The sequence below is a fragment of the Arachis hypogaea genome, chromosome 4 (genome assembly GCF_003086295.3).
Source record: "Arachis hypogaea cultivar Tifrunner chromosome 4, arahy.Tifrunner.gnm2.J5K5, whole genome shotgun sequence".
In the NCBI taxonomy this organism is placed as follows: Eukaryota; Viridiplantae; Streptophyta; class Magnoliopsida; order Fabales; family Fabaceae; genus Arachis; species Arachis hypogaea.
In genome coordinates, this window is record NC_092039.1 from 124957092 (window position 1) to 124984441 (window position 27350).

At 25.5% G+C, this 27350-nt stretch overlaps 2 protein-coding genes across 2 annotated transcripts; one reads left to right on the top strand and one right to left on the bottom strand.

Annotated features, from left to right (window-relative positions):
* The first annotated feature begins 8890 nt into the window (after positions 1-8890).
* Positions 8891-21116, top strand: LOC112797937 (agamous-like MADS-box protein FUL-L). The gene is made up of 8 exons (XM_025841053.3): positions 8891-9115; positions 15705-15777; positions 16773-16837; positions 17701-17800; positions 18115-18156; positions 18610-18651; positions 18741-18877; positions 20733-21116. Exons 1-8 carry the CDS (start codon positions 8931-8933, stop codon positions 20824-20826), a joined length of 738 nt encoding a protein of 245 aa, XP_025696838.1. The 5' UTR covers positions 8891-8930; the 3' UTR covers positions 20827-21116.
* A 1151-nt stretch (positions 21117-22267) lies between these two features.
* Positions 22268-26872, bottom strand: LOC112797936 (ultraviolet-B receptor UVR8). Its single transcript, XM_025841052.3, has 9 exons — positions 26588-26872; positions 25751-26024; positions 25129-25322; positions 25001-25048; positions 24794-24866; positions 24404-24575; positions 23432-23863; positions 23156-23347; positions 22268-22616 (listed from the first exon to the last, which is right to left on the bottom strand). The coding sequence occupies exons 2-9, from the start codon at positions 26001-26003 to the stop codon at positions 22556-22558; spliced, it is 1425 nt and encodes a 474-aa protein (XP_025696837.1). The 5' UTR covers positions 26004-26024; positions 26588-26872; the 3' UTR covers positions 22268-22555.
* Positions 26873-27350: the final 478 nt, after the last annotated feature.

Consider the following 27350-nt stretch of genomic DNA (forward strand, 5'->3'; position numbering starts at 1 on the left):
AAATAATTTATAAATTGTAATTGATTTTATATAATTTAAAGAAAAATTAATTTTTTGAAAAGAAAAATAAAATTTTAGATAAAAAAATTAATTTTCTAAATAAAAATAGACTTTTATGTGAAAAAATTAATTTTTTTCCATTTAAAAATGGATTCTTTTTTTTAAACTGATTTTGTATTTAAAATTAATTTGGCTTATTAACCTAAATGAAATTTTTTATTAATCAAACTCATATTTTTTTTTGTTAATATTAACCATATGTATTTTTACATATTAATAATAAATTTAAAAAAAATAATTATATTTATAAATTTTATTTTAATATAAATACTATTATATAATTTTTTATTAAAATTTTTTACTGCTTCAAATATTTTTTTCAAGTTCCTACTGTCTGTACTCCTACGTACTCTCATTATTTATTAAATTAGTTTATACTAAAAAATTTGGAATCATATGGCTATTTTAGTCATTTTATATAATATTTTAATCTTGTCCATATGTATCCAAACATAATACTGGACATTACATTAGTGTCCTATCCATCTTATCCAAACACGATACACAAAACATAATTTTTAATGTCTCTATCTTATTGTCTTTGTCTCAGTGTCCTGTTCTCTCGTGTCTTTACAAACAAACGCTACCCTAGTTATTGTTTGTTAATAAAAAAAAGAGAGAGATTAGAAGGAAAGATAAGCAAATTTTAATGTAAAAATAGGAGAAAATACTTAATTTGGTCCTTCAAGTTACACTCAAGTCCCAATTTAGTCATTGACGTTTCAATTGTCTCAATTTAGTCCTTGAAACTTTTCAAATTTTAATCACATTAGTCCTTGCGATAATTTTTATCGTATAGTCAATTAAAAAGTTTAGGAATTAAATTGAGACAATTGAAACTTTAAGGACTAAAGTGTAACTTTAAGAACCGAATTGAGTATTATCTCGTAAAAATAATTTTTTATTTAGCAAAGTAAAAGTATTTTTTTATTTGAATATTTCATGTAAAAATAATTTTTTATTTATTAATTATATTTAGGTACGATAATATAAAAATATTATTTATTTATTTATTATGTTGAATAAATTTTCTTTTGAGTTTAAAAAGATTATTTTTAAAAAATGTAAGTTGCATCTTATAAAAAAAGCTTTTTTATTTTTTTAGTAATTTTATTTTTACTACTAAAATTTTATTAAATACATTAAAAATTTTTTTTAATAATTTAATGACATCTAAATAAGTACTTAAAAATTAATTGCTATTAAAGATAAAAAAAATAAAAAATAAAAAATCTCAAACTCTAAATTCAAAATTTTAAATTTTAAATTTAAATATAATAAATAAATAACTAAGATTTATTTAATTAACAAAAAAATTTAGCTCTTCTTATTTAGCCAATAACGTTTAAGAATGAGCTACGCACCAAAATATTCGTTTTTTTTTCCTTTTAACTAAAAATAGGAACACTTGAATTTCCTACTTTTAGATGAATATGAAAAAATTATGCCATTTGAATTATAATTTTTAACTCTTTTGAATAATTGTACAATAAGTATAATTAATAAATTTCAAATTTAAAAAAGTAGTCCATTATAAAAAAAAAATTATAGAAAAGAAGTTCGCTGAAATTAAATTGCACAAGTAACTTGAGCAAGTCTTAGAAGTTTTACGAAACAGTTTTTAATTTAACACACATTATTCGTATCGGTGAATTCCAAATCAGTATTATTATTTTTTCAAGCACTGCTTTTAAAATTTTGCTTTTAACTAAAAAACAAAAGAACTGCTCTTTTGTATATAAAATTCAGATATGAGATCCAAACTGCTACTTGGGATTGGACAAGGTTCTCACACACATAAATGAGTCAATCTTTACTCTCTATAAACACTTTATTCATTTGCTTGTGAAAAAGCTGAAAGTTAGGGTTACATTTTAATACGAGTAATGATAGCACCTTAAAATATATTTCTAAATTCTTTCTAAGTTAAAAATTGAATTAAATACTTTTAATGTGTTTTAAAATATACAAATTATTTTTTCTTGCATTTAGTATTTAAAAAATATGTTCGAGAGAGAACTCATTAGAAAGAATAAATACATTAAAGCATTAATAAAGTTAAAATATAAAAAATACAATTATTAAAATAATTATGTTAAATATATATAAAAAAATCAATTATTAAACTAGTCACCTGTATATATAAAATATATATTAAAATATAAAATATATATAAAAAATATATGAAATAATATATGTATAACGATTGATTTAATAGTTAATCTTTTTTATGTAGATAATATTTTTATTATGCTAAAAAAGTACAGCTTTTTAATATACTTGATAAAACAACTTGCAACTTCTTTTGATTTGAGAATTGTTCAGCTTATTGAAGAAGGTGCAAGGAATTGGTCCCGGAACATGCTTAATTTCATGACCATTCAAATTAATTTCATGTCCCCATATCTATCATCATACATTTGTTCTCTACATCCCTAGCTTAGATCCCTAATAATAATTTCTTCATTCAATATATATATATAGTAAAATAAAAGAACCAAAGCATGCATATCTTTTTCCGGTTTAAATTAAAACAGGACCACTAATAGTGTATTCTTTTTATACTAGCTATGTGGTTTTATATATATTAAGATTGTACTATTCCTACTATTTCATATTTGTTGTGACTTGAAGGACCACAAGAGCATATCCTCTTTTGTCATAACAAGCATCTATTCCATTTCTAAGTTTATGCCTGTTTTAGTACATATAGACATTTTTAATTAAGCATATTATATCCACTATCTTATCCTTAATATAGGGAAAAGAAACCGGATTAATTCCTTCTTTCTTGACCTATAGGTTTTCCGATTCTAAGAATCTAGTTTACTTAATTACATTTTTCACTTGTATTATATGAATTTAATTTTGATATACTCACAGTCATATTACATTTTTTTTAATAATTATTTATATAATTAATATAAAAAATAATTATTTTTATTAATATAACATTACATAATTAGATGTACGTATAAAATTATTTTACATTATATTTAATTTTAATTTGAGTATATATACAAATAACAATTGCACATGTTTCCTTGTGTTAATACTCTTTTTAAACCTTAAACATATTAAAAATATATGCACCACCTTTAATAGTCAGATTCACAAGCTTGCCCTTGTTGTATGTATTTTTTTAAGAGTATTTAAAATTCATAAAAACAAAATACTTTTCTTTAGATATTTAATTGAAAGTATTTTAAATTTAAAAGTTTCAAAAAAGATTCTAGCTACTAAAAATAGGGGGATTTCAATATCCATCTATAATGAAGGGCTTTCAATTTTTTCCTTATTCTATCTAATAAATCATAAAGTTAACTAATTTTTTTATGAATAAAGATAAAGTTAACTAATCTTTTCAAACAATAATAAAACTACAACTAATATAGTTACCTCAACTAAACAAAGTGTTATATAAAATAAGAAAATATAATTATAGCATTTAAATTCTCTTATATTTTTGAAAATACATTGAAATTTAAAATATTATATTTGGACACACCTTTAACTTTATTCAAGCTCACTTCTTTCCTTGATCTTTTTGGACGCATTAAAAATTAAAAAATAAAAAGAGGAAGAAGAAAGATTTAAAAAAAAAAGAGTAAGGCAGTGGGTTGCTTAATTTGTCTGGGGGAATAAAACAAGATTCATATATTCATATATACTCTCCTATTTTTAGGAAGATATTTATTCTTTCTTTATTTTTTAATCTCAACGTGCATTTACCCATTTTGCCCTTTATACTTTCTAGTAGGTCATTTCATTAAAGAAATGTTAAAATATTTTGGTCTTAACAAAATCTTAAGAGATAAATTAGCCTCTTAATTTAAAGAATTAAATTAAGAAAATGAGAATTGATGCATATATATATATACGACAAATATCAACAATGCATTCTGAAGAAAGGTAAAGAAAAATTAACCTGTTTTTAAATGATAAAAGAAAAGAAAAAACTAAAAAATAAAACACCCTAAATCTTAACTCTTAAATTTTAAAACTTAAATTCTAAATTAAAAACTCTAAATTCTAAACCATAAATACTAAATTCTAAATCTTAAATCTAAATTATTAATATAAAATATAATAAATAAAAATTAAAATTTATTTAATTAACAAACAAAACATCTCTCTTGTTTAATAAGAAAATGTTTAAAGATTGAGAACTTCTATTATTTTAATTATGTGATGAAATAGTCTCAAAATTCAAAATAAATAACTAAATTAAAATAGAAATATTATCTATTATCTTTATTTCAGGTTCAATATATAAAGTTAGATAATCAACAACTTGTAGTTTAATTTGGATAGATGGGCATAATATATATTTATAAATTTAAAAGGTAAACAGAAAAAATTTAAACACTTTAAGTAGAATACACATGGTGTCTGATAATATAGGGTGTTAAATTGAGATATCATGACATAACATCGTTTGTAGTTTGTACAGACAGCAAAGACAGAAATGCACGTAGCTGAGTCATGCGCATAATGTTTTGTTTTGTTTGCTTTTTTTTTTTCATTTTTTAATGTTAAGAAAACATTTTAAGTATTCACTGATCATGTATTTTAAATATTCTATTGATTTTAATTATTAATTTCAATAATAAAATATATATAATTGAGTAATAATAAAATATACTTGATTAATTTAATTATTTAAGCATAGCTATATGATGGAGATTAATAAATAAAATTATTAGAACACCATGAAACATTAAACATTTGAAATACTTCATTCCTAATGTTAATACTTATTATAATAAAAAGTTGTAATTTTTTTATAATAAATACATTACAGAATAATAAAACATTTTTCTGAGTAAATATATAATTTAAATATATATTTTATTTTTTATTTAAAAGTTACAAAAATAAATATAGTTAAAACTCTTAAAAATTATTTTTCTTATACCGTTACTCTCTCTAGAAAATGATATTATTGTATCTATCTTCAAATTTTATTGTGGATTTTATAAAAACATTCATCATTATTACTCTTGTTCCTGGGTAGATTTTTTTTTTCCCCGATAAGGTCCCTGTGTGCTGTGTAGATAATTGTCCAGTGTATATCTCGTCTTACAGAAAATTAAGTTTGTTTTTACTTTTTCAAAAGAGGTATATATACTTGACAAAAAGGGTATCGAGCGTGGATATATGCAAAAAATATTATTCCAATACTTAAATTAGTATATATTTAAAAGGTATAAAAATTGTATAAACATAGAATGTTATTGAATAATTTATAAATATATAAAAATTATAAAATTAATTATATGAGTATATCTTATTATATTAGAAAAATAATTTTTAGCGATTATTTATTTTGTTTTTAAAAATAATAAAAACAACCATTAATATATTTATTGACAATTAAATATTAGTCATTTTATGTTTTGTCAGTAAAATTGTAAAAATATTTTTAATGACTATAAAAAATATATAATTACTATTAAGATATTAATTAAAACATATATTGGTCATTATAATATTGTAACTAAAAATTTGTCATTAAAAATAATTTTTATTATAATGTTTATCGAAAACTTGAGATATAAAAAGTGTATTTCGTAGACATAAAATTGATAAATGATATTTATTTTATGATCGTTTGGTCATTAAGATAGAAATTATAATTATTAAGTTGGTTGATCAGTTACAAAATTAAAGTTGACATAAATAAAGATGAGTTATGACTCATAATATATAATTAAGATTAAGTTTTAGAAAAAAATGATTACAGTTTTAAGTTTGGTCTATCGATAATATGATGCAAACTAAATTTAAAAAATAAAATAAATTATAATTCAGTAAAAAGATAATATGAATAATAATATAATGAATCCAAATTTAGTCGGATTAGTATATTGGCACTTATTTTAAAAAAAATTGAGTGTTCAAAGTTATTTGATTAAGACAATTGTGTGAGAAAATATTTTTCTATTTGAGAATAATTTTTTATGATATGCCGTATAACATTTGATTGTATGTGAATTGAAAAATTTAAAGATATTTATATGTTAACAAAATTAATTGTTTTAGAAAATTTTTCGATCCACAATAATTTATTGATGAATTTTTTATTTAAAGCAAATAATTATTGAATATTTGTTTATAATAAAACTCTTATAATATAATAATGTGAATTGATATGAAATGTATAGAATTGTATATATATTGAAATAAGATATCATGTAAAAATAAACGAGTTAAAAATAAAAAAAATATACTTAAAAAGTTGTTAATTGTAAAGAAGTATTATGTGAATGACGCATGCACAAATAGAGTTAGTAGGTTAATTATATTAGTTAATTTTAATAAGGGAATATAAGTTTCATATTATTTAGGACAGTGAAATTTGTGTTATATTTTAGTCTCACATCGTTCGAGTCATGAAGACTTTTTCTTTCCCACTAGTATAAATAACTTATGTACCTTTTATTTATGAAATAGAGTTGAAGTTTATTTGAATATGAAATAAGTTGTGTGCTTATTTTTTTTAGACTCTTTAAAAGTAAGATGTGCATCCTTAATTTGGCCAACTAAAGTGAGTTTATGGCTATTTTTACCATAATAAAATTATTAATCTCGCCAAAATTGATGATTCAAGCGATGTCCTGATGTCAGTAAATATCATGTAAAATGTTAAAATAATATACATTTAATATAAATTATTTAATTTTATTTGGTAATGTTTCAACTTTGTTTTTGTAATATTTGCATTAATAATTTTTTTAACAAAAAACTCTTAAATAAAATTTAGGTTTATAATAAATTAATTATAAATTAAAAAATTTCATGAAAAATAAAATAAAATAAAAATTTATATGTCATTAACTTCATATAAAATTAATATATGAGAATCGTTAAAAAATTTAATAAATTTATTTAAATTATTATTTAACAATTTTCCATTATCAATTTTATATACAACTACACGAGTTTCTATCATAAAATAAAGAGAAAAAAAACATGAGTGAGAGAGGACGTGGAGGAAGAAGAGAGTGGGAGTGTGAGGGGGGGCGCCGTCAACCAATGAGAAGCGAAGGATGAATGCCACAAACACAACACACACTTGGATCGATGTAACCCCACATCATCGTACGACTCCTTGTCTTCTGTCCCCACCCCCCCATATAGCCATGTCAGTTACATATATGCCACTGCATCACACAAAATCATCCCTCTCTCTTCTCACTCTCACTCTCCACCAATCACAACTCGACAACGCTTCGTACCTTAACTCTTCCAACCAATCACAACTGGACAACGTACTCCCTCTCTACACCAACCCTACCCTCTCTCTCTCTCCCCCTCCCTTTCCTTTTCACCCTTTCATAAGCTTTCATTCTGATTTTTGGTCCCTCCTCTCTTTCCCAATTAAACCAACATAACTTATTAGTATCAGTAATCAATTTTATAATTTTTACAATTTAATTTGAATGCATACTGTAACTTTGATGTATTGATATTATGAATTATTATATATATATATATAAATATATTTTTTTTATCACTAGCTATTTTCATGCAACAGTTAAGTGTGAAAAAATAATTATTATTTTATTCATATGATAATACCTAATAATTAAATATAAATGTAATTTCTTTTTATATTATTAACTAAATGAAAATTAAATTCATGTCAATATAAGTATATATTGTTTTATTAATGACAATGTTAAACTTAATTATTCCCTACTATTTTAAAAATTACTAAAATACATATAATTCAATGATTACAAAATTGTTTTATATGATCAAATATAATAATATACAAGCTTTAAACTTGTCACTAACTATAAATGAAGTATTGACATAAATATATATATATGAACATGAGACTCGATATATATAATGAGGGGCTAGAGATATAATTAACAATGTAATAAGCAACTCTATTTATTACTTTTAATCTTTTAATATAAATAATTTTATGATATGATATTAAAATTTTTATGACTTAAAATTTTAATTTTTTATTTTTATTTTAAATAAAAGATAGTATAAGATAAAAAAATAAATTAAACTTACAAATTTAAATTAATTTTGATTTATGTATTTCCACTTATTAATTTAAATTCTTAAAAAGAATAATTTTATGAAAATAAAAAAAAACACTAACATGTAAATTTTTAAATCTTTGTAAAATATAGACGCAATGTATATATATTCAAAATATTTTAAATAGAATATAAAGATATATTAATATTAAACTAAAAAGAAGATAAGTTTCAATGTTTATATATCCGCGTCCTTTTAGATTTATTTTATATCAGTAATATATTCTACTTATAAGTTATTTATGGGTGCCAACAATTCAAGGTCACACACCAATAGTTGACTCTAGTTTACTGTATCCAATTAAACATATTTAAATTTATTATTTTTCATTTTTTTCTAGAAACAGTTAAGTATGCGAAATACATGTATGAGATAAAAATATGATGGATCGAATAATATATATACCGATATCTGAAAAGCAAAGAATTAAATTAAGCGACCCTGGTTCACATACAGCTATATCATCATTAATTAATATATATATAGTTGAGAATTAATTAAAGTAGAAAAATTGGAAGCACAAAAATAGAAAAAATACGGGTCCATGCTGTGCTATACATAGACACCATCCACTTATTTTGGTTTCATGCTTTTCTTATTTTAATTGAATTTTCCTTTTCCGTTCTCTACTCTTCTGTCTTCTTTCATTCAGGTGAATAATGCTCTCTCTATTCTCTCCTTTCTAGGGTTTCCATCTTTAAACATAATCCCTTTCTTTAAACATAACTGCTTCTACTTGTTCTTATTGTCTTTCCATTTTTGTTTAGAAGAAGAAGAATTCAGATTGTGAAAAAGAGGGGAAGATGGGAAGAGGTAGGGTTCAGCTGAAGCGGATCGAGAACAAAACAAGCCAGCAAGTCACGTTTTCGAAGAGGAGAACGGGGCTTCTCAAGAAAGCACACGAAATCTCTGTGCTTTGTGATGCTCAGGTTGCATTGATTATGTTCTCTACCAAAGGAAAACTCTTTGAGTATTCTTCTGAATCCAGGTTAGTATATACCGTGTTATCTAGATTATTTTTTTATTAGTTTAATGTTGATGATAATTAATTATTCGATATTTTTTTTTAATTTTCTGTTTTCATTCATTTAAAAATTTTTAAAATGAGAAGAACTCTTTGTTGTTTGTAGTTTGTTTCCTGCCTTTGGATTTTGATTTTTTAATTTGCTGAATATATATGCTTTGTTTTAATTAATTTATTTTCTCTTCATTTTCTATATATCTTTCTTTTTCTTCACCTACCTAACCCCTAAACTCAAGACATTAGAGTATTGTGTTCTATATAGTAATTATTATTTAATAAAATAAATATAGTAGTAGCTTAGCAAGTATAAGTTGTTTTTATTACTTGGGTTTCCACGCCAAAGTGGTGTGTGTTTTTTTTTCACTCTATTTTTGGGTCTGTTATCTCGTTATGGAAGATTTCTTTATTGCTTTTTGATGAGAGGTTTTCTCTTTAGATGGTGTTATTCCGTACAATATATATCCTTCTTCCCAGACATGACAGTGCCTTCTACTGCTCCATCTAAATGGATGCATGTTTCATATATGGTGTCATGCTGAGCGACACCTTCTATTTTTATACATTTTTTTTTATATTTATAATTTTATAAAACTCCTTTTTTTTTTCTTTTCTATGACCCAGCCATGTGTATATGATATATAATAATATAATGGAATACATTATACATGTCAAGTAGTCATTAATTCACCTTATTATTTTTCTATAAATACAACATTATTATTTAAATCTACCTTACTAAAGTTTCTTATTTCTTAATGAGATTCAATGTTGTTCTGGTCTATGACATTTACAAATTATATAATACTGCTTGTAATTGTGACTATAAATTCTTCTTAGAAAAATAAACTAATATTTTTTCTCAAAATTATGATTTGAGTTCAAGAGCTGACTTTTTTTTATTAATATTAGTCAATTTTTTTAATTTAAATTTTAAATCTAAAACCTAATTTTTCTAGAATTAAAAAATAATCTAGTAAAAAAATTAGTTAATATTAATTAATTAAAAACAAAATAATTACCTGTTTAAAAACTTTTCGAGTTACAGAAATAGCATTTAAGAAATTAATAAATAAAAAAAATTTGATGAAGAATATATGTTAGATAAAGAATGAAAATTGTAACTAAATTTTTTTAAAAAAATATATATATTACATATAATGTTTTCATTGTTAAATATTTTTTAACTAGAAAACAAATTATCTTCACCTTTCATCTAATTTCTCATTTTACCATAGTATTATACATAATAAGTATCTAGTCTTAAAGTCAATTTTATTAAATACTTTTTATGATAAAAAAATTACAGTTAAGTATCACATCACTGAAGATGTCCTAGATTATATATTACCCTAGGTATACTAGTGTGACCTTTGAAAAGGGTGATTCAACTCTGATTTTCTCTTGACCTGTAACCTAGTAACGAGTAACGTGTCTAATTTACTTTGATACACCGAGCCTAAAACCTAGAAATTAAAATGACCGTATATGTAATTCCCGGGAGAGAAAAAAAATTATAGAAAAATATAATCTCATATAAGAGTAGCAAGAGAATATCTGAAAAAAGGGTTTAGTTCTTCCTTCTAACCTATATGAAATTATGAATACATATTCAATATAGTTTATTTAATCCATTTATCAAAATGAGTATCGTCATCATACTATATAATACTATATTTATTAAAGTAAATAATTATATTATTCAATAGTAATTTGTATGTAATAAAATAAGATTTTACTATGCTTATCTTGTGTCATGTGAATTCAAAATTTGACATATCTACAGAGGATTATTACTGGTGTAAGTTTATTGCCCTAAACTAAAAAAGAAAAATGTTCATGCACTCTAATAGCATCCATTGAATATTCAGGGTTATCAGGGTAACTGTGGAGAATTTGATGGAAGTGATTAAAAAATAGAATAATAGTTCCACTCCTTTTTCCTGAAGTCCAGTAGTATAATGACTAAGAGTCATTTAATAATGATGATGGAGAGAAGGATTTGATTTATTAATCTGCTAAATAAAATTAAATGAAATTCTTGGTGGATTTTGATTTGGGCCCCGGAGAGACAGAGAGAAATTTCTTTGTTCATAACAAAACACACTCTATTACTGAAAATGCTATCAATCTATGATTTTACAAATTCTTACTTTTATCTGACCAAAATAAAAAAAACACCACTTCTGCATCTTCTACCCTATATTTTTTTTCCTTACAAAGTGATGAAGATATTGTCATTCATGTTATTTTTTTATTAATTAAAATTTTTAAAAAAATTAATATCATGATATGGTATTAAAATTTTATGAGTGAAAAATCTAGAATTTGATCTTTATTAAATTTCAAAAAAAAAAAAAACACAAGACAAATAAAATATGTAAAAAAGATCTGCACAAAAATCAAACAATTAAAAAAAAGTTTTTTAAAGAAATGTTAAAAATACAATTATTTATATTATATTTTTTATTAATTAAATTTTTTTTTAAAATGATATAATAAAAAAAATACACTTTTTATATTCTATTCCTCAGTCTCATCAACTTTACACTAAGGAGATATGGATAACAAAATATTTTTTTATTCCATATAATTGAATTATGATATATGGGGACATTAGCATATCCAAAAGCAGTACAATTTGCACAAAATAATTCACTACTTAAAAGTTCATATTTTTAATTCTTTAGTGGAATGCATTGTAAATGAGGACTATAAATAAATACTAATACATTTGTCCCGTTCATGTCTAATGAATGCTACTAATTCCTTTGGTAAATCTTAGTTGCTGCCCTTGGGTTTTTTCGTTCTTTCTTTCTTTCTTTTTTGGAATAGGGTGTTTATTCATAATTAAAAGTAATAATTAAATGCTTTTTCCATATGTTTATGAAAAGTATATACCTTTTGTTCTTCAGAATATCAAAATGTATATAAAATATTTTTTGTTTAAATATAAAAATCGTTTTAGAAAATAAACTTAATCACAAGAATATGCAAATTGATTCAGTTAATAAAGATAGCATTGCATTCATTGATCTTATATTAATATTCTAATGGCTATGAGCACAAATTTTATTAATGATAGTGATTTATTTGTTAACAAGCTAAGGTTTATAATTATAACAAATTGATTAACATAGAAGTAATATATAGTAATCTATATTTTCTAGCTTAATTGTATTTGTAGGGGGAGTAGTTACATTTTACCATTTAACTTATTCAGTTTTACAAATTTATTAATAAAATATACACATGTACAGTTGTTAATGCTGAAATCTCCAATAAGCTTGATGATCCGTGAAACTACTTGTTCAAGATCACATGAGTAGTAAATTCTCATGATGTTTAAATGTTAATAATTACAAGGTGTAAAATATTTAATTTTTTATGTACACAAATAATAAAGTTGATAGATAACTTAATATTTTATTATTTAATTGCAGTACTAATGGCCAAAAAATAAAAATGAATACAAAAAGTACAAACCTACATCCTAGTTTTAAAGAAAAAAAAGTATAACCTATAATACCAATCTTAGTTTCCTTCCACAGCTCTTTATTCTCTAGTTGTAGCCTGAAATGATAATTAAGACTTAATATTTTGTCAATTCAAAAAATGCTTATGTACTTCATATATGGTTACTATCTATATAACATCAGAAATCTGCATAAGTAATTATATTTTCACATACAAGCAACTATGGAATATGTGATTCACCACAAGCAAATTAAATAAACCTTTTAAGACTATGGAAGAAGGATATATATATATATATATATATATATATATATAGAGAGAGAGAGAGAGAGAGAGAGAGAGAGAGAGAGAGAGAGAGAGAGAGAGAGAGAGAGAGAGAGAGAGAGAGAGAGAGAGGCTCTTGTAACCTTTTGATAGCTTTTTTTTTCATAAACATACTTTGAGTTTGTTTGAGGGTCATTAATTCAATTATTGAAAAAAAATTATTTTTTGTTTTTTAGTATATTTAACAAATTTTAAAAAGATAAAAATACTAAAAAATAAAAAATATCATTCTTTAAAAGTTATAATTTATATTTTTTAAAAATATTATTTACTTAAAAAATAATTTAACATAATAAATAAATTAAAAAATAATTTTATATTATTGTTTCTAAACATAATTAATAATAAAAAAATATTTTACATAAAATATCCAAACATCAAATTATTTTTATTTCTTTAATTTTTTTTCTTAGAAACTCCCAAATAAGTCTTTTATCTAGAAGATTACTAATAATCCAGTATCATTTAAGCTGGTTTAATAATTTATTAGTGTAATGAACAACTAGGATTTATAATTTGAAGTTTAGTTAAGATATCTTAGGATCAACATTGATTGAACTATACTTAAGTAACTAATTAGAATGTGAGGATAGCTTGTCATGTTCTATAGGGTGACTGGTATTATATAATTAATGGAGGTACTTAGACATAACCAAGCCTTAGCTTCAAAAGCAAAAATTAAAGAAAAGGGAAAAAGAAAAAAGGAAAGAAAAAAGCCATAGCTAATTAAGTCCTTAAAACTGTATATTTTACTTAGATTTTTGTACTTTAAATCATATCCTATTTGGTAAGTAAAACTACTTTATGGATTAAGTGTAAACATACCTTATTTTAGAGACATTCTCTGAAGAAGATGAGCTTCTGGCAGATACATACTAACTACCACCACTAAGATAAAACAAAAGCAAGAATGAGAAAACTAGAAAGAAGAAGATGTATGTATATATAAGAGATTTTTAGTAGTGTTGAACATGATGGTGATGATGAGGTGGTTGAAAATGAAGTGAAATAGTTGTGGTCAAGGCTTTGGATTCTCTCTCCAAAATGGAAGTGAAAGAGTGGATTCAATGAGGTGGTTGAAAATGAAGTGAAATAGTTCTGGTCAAAGATTTATGAGCTAAGAATACAAGTGTGAAAAAAGATTATTTTAAAGTAAGAATAGTTTTTTTTTTATCTAATTTGATTATGAGTGTTAGAAGCTAGTAGTGAAAAATGAGAAATAAGAGTGAGTCATCACACAATAATTACTATCAAATGATAAATAAAATAGAATAAGATTTTATTACTGAAGCATTTATCCTAGTCTGAACACAAGTACTGATTCATTCTCCACTTTTGTACTACCAACATGTTGATATACCTTTTTTCTTATATGATTCAAAGAATTATAGCTTTCTGATGGTTGAAAATCTGCATAATACTCTTATTTGCATCATATAAGTTTCTGTTTAATTACTAATTTTCATTCTAATTAGCCAACTCTAATCATAAACAAGAAGTTAGAATTAGTTATTAGATGCTAATGATGAAGCCTGGAATAATAGTTTTGGAGTGCAATAATGTTTTTATTCAATAATGCCCTAGCTTAAATAATTTCCTAAGGTACTATCTTTGTATAGAGACATGTTATTTAAACATTTCAATTGAATGCCACTTACTTAAATCAAAACATCTCCAATATATGTTATTATTATTGCAAGTACTAAATAAGTAAGATATGAAATTTCTTAAATAGTTGTTGACTTCTACAGTATTTCATATTCAGCTTATTAAATTGATGTTCACAGTCTTATTTATGTGAATAGTGAATTTCTATGCAGCACATATTATTTTAGGTAGGTCATTTCATTTTACACTGTTATCTGAGTACAAACATCATGTTTGTAGCATGGTGTTATTTTGTTCTGTCAGTAATTCTCTTACCCCCTGCAATACAGAAGTTGTATGTTGATATTATGTCTTTGTTGATGGAGGTATATATTAGGGTTTATAAATAAATTTTTATTGAACTTGTGTTTAGTTTATTCGTTTATTGAAGTAAATGTTAATTTGAGTGATTAGCTTATTTATCTGTTTAAGTAAATATTAGAAGTTTAAATGTTATTTTATATATAAAATAATTCATTAATAAAAAATAAATATTTAAATAGAATTTAAATTTATGACAAATTAATCTTTATTCAGCCGTTATAAAATTACGATTTAATAATTTAAAAAAGTGAAAAGTGTCTTCAAAAATATTTGTAAAACAAAAAAATGCCATATGATTGAGAAAGATCTTGTTGTCAGTCTCATTTTAATTTAGAATCTCCATAGTTGGCTACATATATAGGCTGAAATAAAGGCCTGATCCATTCTTGTACCAACACAGCAAGATCAACATAATTTTGAAAGTGATAGATATGATTTCTTTGAATGCCATAATTATCTAATATATAACTCTGCTGCTTTGCAAGCCTTAATTAGTTTTAGGCTCAAATATGTAAGATTTTTTATCTCAAAAATAAATAAGTTTTCAATTAATTAAAAATATAAAAATAATTTTTTATTTTTTAAAATATGAAACATTTAAATTCTTTTAAGAAATTGATTTATCTTTATATATTTTAGATGAAAAGACTTAAATGTTTTCATATTTTAAAATGTTAAGAATATTTTTATATTTTTAATTAATAAAAATTTATATATTTTTAAATTAAAATATTAAGGATTTATTTATTTTATTTTTTATATTTTTATTTTGATTTTGGAACAGCATGGAAGACATTCTGGAACGATATGAGAGACAGGCTCATGCTGAATTTGCTAGCACAAACGATGAGCCACAGGTACACTTCTTATTGAGGATTCTATCTTTTAATAAATGAGTCAAATGATTGTTAATTATCCAAAGAAAAAAAAATCTTAGTATGACTTGTATGGATCTTGTTGAAATTGTATTTCAATATTAGTTATAGTAATAGTATATTTAAAATATGATATGATATAAGATACAACTTTATAAGTGCTAAACAAATAAAAAAACAAAAAGTATATGTTTGATTTAAATTTAATTTAAATATAAATTAAATATTTGAATATACCATTCTAACTAATATTTAAATGCTATTCCATCCTATCTAACCATAATTTCCTAATACAAAACCTAAGGACTCCCTATTAATCCTTCTTATTGTTGTTCTCCATGCTTGATTTTTTTGTGCATATTGATTGGGATTTAAGAGATGGAAAGAGCATGAGCAATGGTAGCAAATTAGAAATACTAATTTGGATAATGATAGCTTCTTGCACCTCCATATGATAATTAAGTTATTGTTCTTTATCCAATTCACTGATTACATATTATATCAATGGTGTGATTGTTGTTGTTACTCTGAAAAAGAAAAATTGAATAAAATAAAGAATTGATGTGTTATGTAATTAATGAATGAGAGAAAAAAAAATAATGACTTACTCCATCCAAAATACCAATTTTTTTTCAAAATTATTTTATTTATTTCTTAATGTTCTGATAACTAGAAAAACAAATGTTAGCTTCTATTAATATATGATTCAACACTTAGACTATTGTAACAAAAATATAGGGAACAAAATGGAAAGAGAAATGCATTTGTCTTTTACCTACATAGCTATAGTGCTAACTATATATGAGACACTACAACATTTCTATATTTATTATTTGGTCAAAGATAAGTACGGAAATTGAATATATTCATCATTGGTTAACAAGCCAAGTATGCATGTCATTTTGATATGTGATCTATTGAATTGACAATTTTTTTATTTTTTATTTTATTATTATTATTATTAATTATTATTATAGGGAAACTGGTCTTATGAATGCATCAAGCTCACCGCCAAAATTGAAGTATTAGAGAAGAACATTAGGTACTTTAATTTGTTCTAGCTTAGATAATTTCTTCATGTGATAATTAACATGTACACATGACATGATTGCACATATAATTTAAGAACAAATTTCTCTATATTATTCTGAAGAAGAACATCATTTCATTGTATGCAATTTACATTTTTTTTCACCCCCAAAAATCTTCATTCCAATTTTCTACGGCAAGTTAAGAGGGAAAAAGTCTTGGCTCTATTTTTTGTTCTGTTCCCTTTTGTTTATAACTTCTTAAATTAATATATCTAGATACAAATTATTTTTATATTAAAAACTTTTCTTTTTCACTGTGGGAATCAAACAAAACTACTAGTGACTTAGATGATTAGAGAGTGTCAAATTAAATCCAACACTGTGTATTATGGTGAAAATAAAAGTATATATTAAATTACTATTCTACCTTAACTCATCACAACAATAAAAAAGTCTTGGGGTTCATAAATTCAGCTCAATAGTTACAATTTTAGCCTTTATTATTTTATCTTATTTTTATTTGTTTTAATCTTATCTTTATTTACTTTTATTTTTCGTAGGCCAATATTTTATATATATTTAGTTTTATCTTCATAATTTACAATTCAATCAATCAACATACATAAAAGTTCTTCATCTTTTCTTCTCTTATTCTTTCATAGTTTTATTAGCATGATATTTATTATATCGATTATGATATGTGTACACTAAAATCAGTCATTAAAGTCAAATACCAATATAAAATACATATTGAAATATAAATATACATTAAAAATAAATTAAACTACACATGTATTTATATACAAATATATTGATGACTGATTTTGGTGTACTAATAATATTTATGTTATTATATATCCTTCAATATATATAGGAATTTTGTGGGAAATGATCTTGACCCTTTGAGTTTGAGAGAGCTTCAAAGTTTGGAGCAGCAGCTTGATGCATCTCTAAAGCGTATCCGAATAAGAAAGGTGATGATCATGAACACTGCTTCCCATTTTTCACCTTTAGCAAAAGTTATATAAAAATATTAAAAATTAGTCACCAAATTAATTATTATATTGTATATAAATATATATTATTTTACATTTTTAATATAATTTTTTTATTCAAATATATATTTTACAAATGACAAAATAAATTAGTGTCTAATTTTTTAACCTATATATATCACAGTTGAGAAAACAGCATCTTAAATTACAATAAAAGATTTGCATATTTGTAAACTTCTTTTAATTCTCAGCAGATCTTTAACAGAATCGTCAATTTGATTTGATTTTTGCAGAACCAAGTCATGAATCAATCCATCTCGGAGCTGAACAAAAGGGTAAGGTTTTGTGTTGTTTGGTAATAATCTTATTCAGTGCATTACTGAGCACACTGCAGAAAAGAATATTTTTGATATTACTACTGAGGAACTGAAACTCATGTATGCTGTGTGACAAAGACATGTCAAGAGTAGAAAAAAAAAACAAATTCCTAAAAATACATATGTAGAAGTTATATGTAGAAGTATAGTTTCTATTTGTAGTATTGTCCTTCAAAAGGGAACAAGTTATATGAAGTTAATTAATGGATGTAATCATGTAATTTTACAAGTCATCATGCATATAAGGTTTCTTACTAGGTTTCTTACTTTTCTTTTCAAATAATAAAGTTTAGAATTTATTAGTTAATATTTTACAGTAATGTTAGAAGGATGAAAAGAACAGATAGAATTTATCTTATTTAATATTTATTAATTATTACATAATTATTAATGAATATTGCATAATGACAGGCAAGGCAATTGCAGGAGCAAAACAGTTTGTTAGCAAAGAAGGTAGAAGAGTCACACATGCACATATTTTATTTATTATTTATTTAAAAAAATTAGAGCAATAAATTTATTAGATTATTTATGATGAGTAGATGAAAGATAAAGAGAAGACAATGAGTGAAGGTCCACAAGTCTGCCTTGAAACTCTGGGAAAAAGTACACCTAACATCAACTTGTCTTCTCAAGATCACCTACCACCACAAAGACTAGTTCCTTGTCTAAATCTCAGGTAATTAATTAATTAATTATTATTGCTTCTCTCTAATTATGCATTTATTTATTCTAACATGAAATTTTAATTAGAATCATGATTACATATATAAAGAATGTTATCTACATTGTTCTAGTGTATATTTTTTTATATTTTTATGTTTAGAATTAAAAATAATTGACAAAAAATAAAAAAGATAAATTTACACTATAAAAAAAATACAAAAAAATAGTATAAAAATATTTCTATATATATATATATATGTGCGGTGCTGGAAGATACATTGAAATATCCACTGGTAAAGCAAAAGAAGCCATTTTAAGAAAACCACTATTTGGGTTAGGGCAAACCAAATATTGTGAAATTTATCATGATCCATTGATCCTCCTTATTTGACTAGGTTGCATTAATTTTGCATTGATCTCTTAATTATCTTAAGCTTTTTTATGGATAAGTTACCGTGACATCTAATAAGAGTGTTTAGAGAAGAGTTAGTTAAAATTTCATCAATTAAATCGGACGTTAGATAACTTAGAAAGTAACTAGTGTTTATGAAAATATAAATTTTTTAAAATTATTTTTATAAAAATATCATAAATGACAAAAGTTTTTTTTGGCTAAAAAGATAAAGATTTTCATAGATAAAAAATATTAAATAATAAGGTTTTTTTTGTTATTATTTTCATTATGTAAAATAGTTTAATTTTTATTAATAATTAATTTTAATATTTATTATCTAAAATTTTAAAGAATTTAATGTATATATTTTTATATTTGATTAGGTGTTAAATCTATTGTACAAATAAAAATAATTAATTTTTATGTTTGTATTTAAAAATAATATATTCTCTCTCTAATAATAATGATAATAATAATCATATTTTTATATGAATAATATTATGAAATATTTTTAATTATAAATTTAGTGCATTTCTTATCATTTTATAAATTTATTTTAATTATATTATTTTGTTAATTTAATTTTTTATAGAATAAAAATTTAAAGAAAGAGAAAGATAAAAAAGAAGACTTAGAGAAAGATAATTTGTTAATTTTGAAAGAAAATATTTTATTTTATTTGTAATGAAAGAATATTTTATCGTATATTTTAATTTGTTAAATTAATAAAATAAAATATAAATTATAAGGTATATATAAAATAGAAAGGGTTGAGAAAAATAGAGAAGAAAAGAGAGGTATATAAGAAAAATTTTTTTTGGTGACTATATAAGAGAATGGTATATAAGAGAATGGAGGAAGAGAGTTTATTAGTTTTTTAAGAAAATATTTATCTTAATTTTATTGAGAGAATTTCATATGATATATTTTAGTTGTTAAATTAGTAATATAGTATAGCTATATTTTAATTTCAATTTTAATTTAATTTTAATTATAATTAGAGAATGTCATGTTACACATTTTAATTATTAAATTTGTAACTAGTCATTGATAATAATATATAAGAGAGATAGGGTGGAAAAAATGAGAAAGATACAAGAGAGAGAGAGAGGAGGAGGAGGAGAGAATTTTTTAATTTTAAATGAAAATGTTTGATTGCAATTATAATAAAAAAGTGAGATATGACACAATTTGATTTTGATACTAAAATTAGTAATATATTTATAAATATAATATTTTTATTAGCCAAGACTTTTTAATTTGTAACTGGCATACTCCTAGTTAATTTCAAATAGTACCAAGATTTTTCTTTCTTGTACCACAAATTTTCATAGAGAAAGTTGAGATTATTTAATCAGAATTCAATAAAACATGGAAAGGAAAATAAAAAAAAATGTAAGATATAAAGTGATGATTTTCATGACCACAAAATAAATAGAAATGTTAAAATTAAATTAATTAAAATGTGGTGCAGTGGGACAATACTGGAAGAAGCAGGTGAAGCTCAAGATGGTGCTGGTGGCAGCACTGTAATCCCACCATGGATGCTTCAACATTTGACAAGCTAAGTTATAATAATGGATATAAATGTTATTATGTGATGTGACCTGGCTATGTTATATATAATGATGAATGTTTAATTCATTCATCAATCTAATGCTAGATTCGAACTTGCTGTACAAGCTGTAATCTTCATATCTAGAAATTAATATGGTATGGAGAATATTAAGCAAGAAGATCATTATTGAGGTATATATATTAGGGTTATGGTTATTGTATGAAACATGTTGCACCACTCTTGGTGCACTGATGAAGCAAGCAATTAATATATAATCAAGAAATTATTTTTGTGATAAAATTTGAAACATTTTTAGTCCACAAATAAAGCAAGCAATTATAATTACATTATGTTGTTAACTACTATATATATATTAGTGCCAAAAAGGGAAGTGTTTGGATTCCCTGGCCTTATTTTTATCCAAGAGCAGGTCAAAAGTTATATATTTCTGTGCTGTTGTCATAGTATATTTTCTTTTTGGTTTTCTAATAATAATAATAATAATAATAATAATAATAATAATAATATTTAGATGAATACGGTAGTACATCGATACACACAAAATACATGTATTTAGTGTTTCTTTTTAAAATTGAGACAGATACATAATGCATAAAACACAAAATTTGACTTTTTTATTTCTAATTAGTTTTAAAATTACCAATTTTTATCCTAACTGAGTGTGGTAATGATGAAGTATATTAATTATTAAAGAAGATAAAATTGACATAATTTATGTATTTTTATGTTTATGTATTTTTATGTATTTGTGTATGTATCTATATATCTTAAAGACACTAACCAAATGCAGTTTGAGGACTCTCGTTTATGTTTTACATTGTTGTTTATCGAGTTGGATGAGTGTAAAAGGATTGAAGGAAAATTATTCTACTTATACTGTGTAAAACTATATGATTTTGCAGTTACTAATCAGGATACATCAATAGGTGTTTAGAAATTTAATTTAAAAAATTTTAGATAAAGTAATATTTAATTTCTAAAAATCTTTAAGAAATAACTCCAATAGATTGGTTATCCGTTGTTTTCAATGCAGACTAATTTGTTTTAAAATGATCATTTTAAAAATTTATTTGTCTTATAATGAAATTTATTAAAAATTTATTTGTTTATCATTCATATTAAAAATTTAATTGAAAACGAAAAAAAAAACTAATTTCTGAGTAATTCATATTAGTGAATAAAAATGAGTTAAAAATCAATGTTCAATCTGAAATCCGTCTGAGACAAATTTGAGTGTTTATTCATTTTAATAATATTAAATATTCTAATGTTATATACATTTAAATATTTATCCCATTTAAATTTGCATACAATTTTGCCAATATTCATATCTTGAGAATGCTTAATGAAATTGCAATATATGTATGACACCTTTAAATCCAATCAACACAAATGGCAATAAAAGAAAAATAAAAGTCCATCAAAAACAATTGAAAAACCATAATCTTCATTAACAAAATACTTATCACTATTGTTTGCCTTCTTGGTTTTCTTTGGTAAAAAGCACAAAAAACCAAGCTTTCAGCTACAACTGAGATTCTGAGTGCTACAATTTACTTTAATACAATAGAGGCTAATCCATCATTCATTTGTCATCCTTATTCATTTGGATTACAATTGAAACGATGAACATTAAAGATTACATAGTTACTTTCATTCAAATAATGATTACACCTACTACATTACAAGAATGCACAAATAATGATTAACAATTTGTTTCAAACTTTACTCTTAGCATCCTCCTCTTGTTCAAGATGACCACCAGAAAGCATATACTCTCTGCCATGAAGAAGTTGCAATAACATCAGCATGTGAATCACCATTGAAGCATCAAAAGCAAATAATGTGTAAGGAAAAAAAAAAAAAAAGCAATTGAATATGTCATGATACAGCATTTAGTTTCTGAAGAATACTGACTAGAAAAGCCACAACTCAGTACAAGAAAAATGCTCATTCTTTCTTATCCAGATATGTTGATGCAAAGATGAACCAGCAAAAAATAACAATGATAGATAAAAAGGGAATGCAGGGATAAATGTCACCAATTATTATGGAGGGCCTTCTTTTTTCCCACAATCATGAATGGATTTTGAACTCAAGTTTCATAAAGTCAAGGACAACAAAGTCAATGAAGCCAAAAAGATATTAACAGATAACTTCTAAATTGATGTTCTAACATAAACATGATTGACAAGTAGAACTCTCCTCAGGTTCAGTTTTGCATAGCTTAGAAACATTTTGACTCTTAGCACGGTACATAAGCACCAGCAAGTTGTGTAGTTCTTCTCATTTTGGCATCACAAAATACTTTCGCGTACCTGAGTCTCACGCAGAGGCGAGCCAAAGCATCTGATCCAGTTCTGGATGCAATATCCTCAACCTTGGCGGCATCAGATAAAGTCAGAGTCTCTGCGAGTATAAACTCGCACAACTCCTTTAACGAACAAGCATCAGTCAATACAGCTGAATGACCCCCACCAGCAGCTAGTTTTCGGACCTCCCCAACACACCTGTGATTTGGAAATTTTTCACATAAAAACCTATGCAGACATGAAGAATGAGGAGTTTACTTACGCTACAGATAGATGCAGTACCAGTCAACAGGCGACGGGTACCAAGCATATGTAGATTTCTCGTTGGCTGCCTGACCGTAACTATTGTAACCCCATCCATGAATTCGACCGTCCCTCATTGAAATAAGCGTGTGGGAGTGTCCACATGCGACAAGCTTCACGCCTTTTGGAACAACCAAAACTGGGATGTTCCGGAAAAATGTACGAGAGTCATTAGCAACGCACGAGAACAACCCAGTTTGGGGGCCAAGGCCTAACTGCCCGGATTGACCGCCACCCCAAGCGTAAAGTGCCCCTTCCTGAGTCAGAGCACACGTGTGTACACCGCCGCATGCCAAATCCTTTATGAAAATACCATCAAGGGAAACCACCCTCCTTGGCAGTAACTCTTTATCTCCATACTGGAGTGAAGAATGTCCAAGCTGGCCCATGCTTCCTAGCCCCCATGTGTAACTGAAAGGTGGAAGGAAATAATACAAAAATGCGAGTAAATATTGTCAAAGATGGCAAACATTCATAATTATTCAGATAAAGTATTTCTCGATTTATCAAACAACCATAAGAAACTACACAAAGATCAAGTATGTTCTGCAATTACGCACATTCATAAAGACAGAACGGGGGGAAGCAAGGAACTTAAAAAAAAAATTAGTATATCGGTGAAGAAACATTAGATTGATTCAGAAAAAGCATGCCTGCATGTTAGCAGAATAGTAGACATTGCTCCAAGCATTTTCAAAGCAAAAACAAAACAACTCTAACAGGTACAGATAGACATAACATGGTTGGCCCTGCAAATCTATAACTACATTCAACTTTAATTTCTCATGGTATAACTAAGCCAAGGGAATAGAAACTTGCATAATATATGCAGCATTTCCATTGAATCTTGTCTCCTGATGTGAGATTCCCTAATGTGTCATGCGGAAAACCACAATTCTCATGCTTAAATTTATAACTATCTCCATCTAGAAATTCCTTCAAATCACTTACACCTCGCCCTTATCAGAAATGGCCGCAGTGTGGTACTCCCCGCATGACACTTTGGTAATCTTTACAAGCTCGGGGGCTTCATCAAGAAACTTAGCGTAAGAACTTATAATACGGGCCCCCTGTAGTCCTTCACAAGTGACACCTCGGCCAAGTTGACCATACTCATTATAGCCTGGTTTAGGGAAACAGTGAGAAAACCCTGATTAGTAGACCGGCGAGAAATCCACTTTGTGAACACTCAAATTTATGTTCCTACATTCAATACTTAGTAAAAGGCTACAACCATGTCATCTCTATACATGCAATGATCACTTCATTGACATGAAATTTACAAACATAAACAAAAGTGAATTTCTAAAAAGAGAGTTGAGAAATGTGATATTGAATCACCCCAAGCTTGTAGCAGGCCTTCCTCAGATAAAGCAACCACATGGACAGCTCCACAAGACACTTCATGAATAATCTGCAAATATGATCATATGAACGAAAAAACAGAAGGTAAGCAAATTATAAAACAATTAGGGGAAATACAATAAATCTTGCACGATTTCTACGGATGAAATATTTATATCAATCTCTTTAGACATTTATACTTACTGTATTAGGTTTGAAGGCCCCCCAGAATAATCTAGGAAGATTTGATCCCTGGAATAAACAAGCAGATGATGATGATTATGAATTAGTAATATATTACGAACAACTATTCAAAGTTATATAGGTATTACCTGATTTTGTCCCCAAATCCAGAGCCTCCCAGTTGAAATGGTACCATCATTTTCACGAGGCTCTGCAATGCAAGCAGAACAATGTGCTCCGCAGGACACAGATTTTACGAACTCTGACTCTAATTGCTTCACTTTCTTTGGATATTTCCTTCGCTCCTCAGTTCCATCACCGAGTTGACCAAAGTCATTAGCCCCTGGAAAACATCATATGCGTAGTGTTAGCCTCTTATCACCTCTTGAATATTTAAAGTAAGAAACATTGCAAACAGCAAACCAACAATAGTTAAAATTGTCAATCATGAAAACAAGTTCTTCTAAAGATGCATGATTTTTATGCAAACTGTTCCAGTTTTACAATAGAACAATATGTCATTGACTGATGCATGTAGCCGTTATACAATCCTAGCAGAATAAAGCTTAGTGTTTTTGTTAACATTCATAGCTTATTGATTACTCATCAATTGCAATTACTGGCCTCCCGATAAGGCAAGTTTTTCCTAGAAAAATAAATCCAATCCCAAAATTAAAATACTTTTAGTTCCTTTATTTTGAAACATGGCTATAGAAACGAATGCACAATCCAATCAATTGGTAAAACAAACAATGTGTAATGAGTGCACACCCCAGGTGAAAAGTGAGCCATCAGAGGCAATTGCTGCTGTATGCTCGCGACCACAAGCAACGTCCAACCAGCGCGCATTGGTACCTGCTGTACATCCAAAAAGCGCAGGAGGCAGCTGTTTCGGAATCCTCAACTGCTCCTCTCTCCCCTTTCTTCCAGTTTGCCCTGATTGATTGTATCCCCAAACATATATGGCACTCTTCCTTGCAACATTCACAGGTTTAATGGTGCCAAAGATATTATCAACATCCATAGCTTGGTCTCCTTATAGATCCTAACAATACAAAATGAAGATAACATTTCCATCAATAATCATAAATTGCAATCAATTAGTATAAATACACTTAGTGTATGCTGAAATTAACTAATTTTGACAGGTCTTTTGCGGCGAAATAAAAAAAGCCGGTTATATACCGAAAATTAACCTTTTCTAAACATGTCTTTGCATAGACACCAGAAATAAAGGTTGTAGAACACATGATAAATTCAATGCTTAAATTAAAGCAACACACAAGCTAGGCCAATGCTGAAATTATATCCCAAAATTCATTCTTCATTACCTATCAGTTAAATTTATGTAAACATTGACCAAAAAAACAAAATTCTGCTTCAATTATTACGCAGCATAAAAACACAAGCACTGGTGCCCAAAAAAAAAAAACAAATTTTTTCATGGAATTTCATGATTAAGTAAAAAATATGAAACCAGCTATGAAGTAAAGCTATTGGGACGAAGAAAGTTGAAGTTTTGGGAAATGGGGGTGGGTCATAATATCAAAGATCATTGCTTTACATCGAAGCTTAGTTTGAGAAAGAGAGAGAAGCATAATAACATACCTTGAACGAATGAGAATGAGAAGAAGAGTTGAATGGAAAGGAAGGAAGAAAATGAATTTAGAATTTGAAAGAATTAATGGGAAGAGAGGTTATAGCGTAAACAAGTGTCGCAAGTTTGGGAGGAAAAATGGAATGGTTTTCCGGTTATTGATCAAAACCTCTCAGAACAAAAGCCTCAGGAATATAAGAATTTTCTAGATTACATAATTTATATTAATTATTATTTCTATTTTACTCTTTTTTAAAAAAGATATTTTTTATTTTGCCCTTTTTGTCAAGGAACTAAGGAAGCATGTGAATGGTGAAATAAAATGCATGCATCCATTTCATAATTATATATTCATTTGGGAATGGATGCATCCATTTCTGATTTTTCCCCTTTTTGTTTGCTTATATCACAAGATTTCTTTCTCTACTTTCCCTTACACTATGTTTGTTTCAAAAGAATATGAGAAAAAAAATATAGAAAAAGAAAATAGGTGAAAAATCAAAATTTTCATTGTTTGGTTTGTCGAAGAAAATAAAGAGAAAAAAAAAATGGAGGTGAGATGAAAATCAGCAAAAGAGGAAGAAATAATGATACAATTACGGATTTACTTTCTCTTTAATAAAAAAATCAAAATTTTTTATTTCACTTTTTTTTTAAATTTGAAAACCATCTCTTGTATTTTTTCTAGTTTTAAAGTCCTTCTAAACCTCATCCTTTCTTTAAATATAAATAAAAAGGTTAATAGTGTAACTTATGAATAATTTTTATTAATTT

Coding starts and splice junctions, on each gene's coding strand:
- LOC112797937 (XM_025841053.3), top strand. CDS start 8,931: ATGGGAAGAGGTAGGGTTCAGCTGAAGCGGATCGAGAACAAAACAAGC. Junction 9,116..15,704: donor GAGTATTCTTCTGAATCCAG/GTTAGTATATAC, acceptor ATTTTGGAACAG/CATGGAAGACATTCTGGAAC. Junction 18,878..20,732: donor GTTCCTTGTCTAAATCTCAG/GTAATTAATTAA, acceptor AATGTGGTGCAG/TGGGACAATACTGGAAGAAG.
- LOC112797936 (XM_025841052.3), bottom strand. CDS start 26,003: ATGGATGTTGATAATATCTTTGGCACCATTAAACCTGTGAATGTTGCA. Junction 25,049..25,128: donor GGATTTGGGGACAAAATCAG/GTAATACCTATA, acceptor TGTTTATTCCAG/GGATCAAATCTTCCTAGATT. Junction 24,576..24,793: donor AGGCCTGCTACAAGCTTGGG/GTGATTCAATAT, acceptor TCCCTAAACCAG/GCTATAATGAGTATGGTCAA.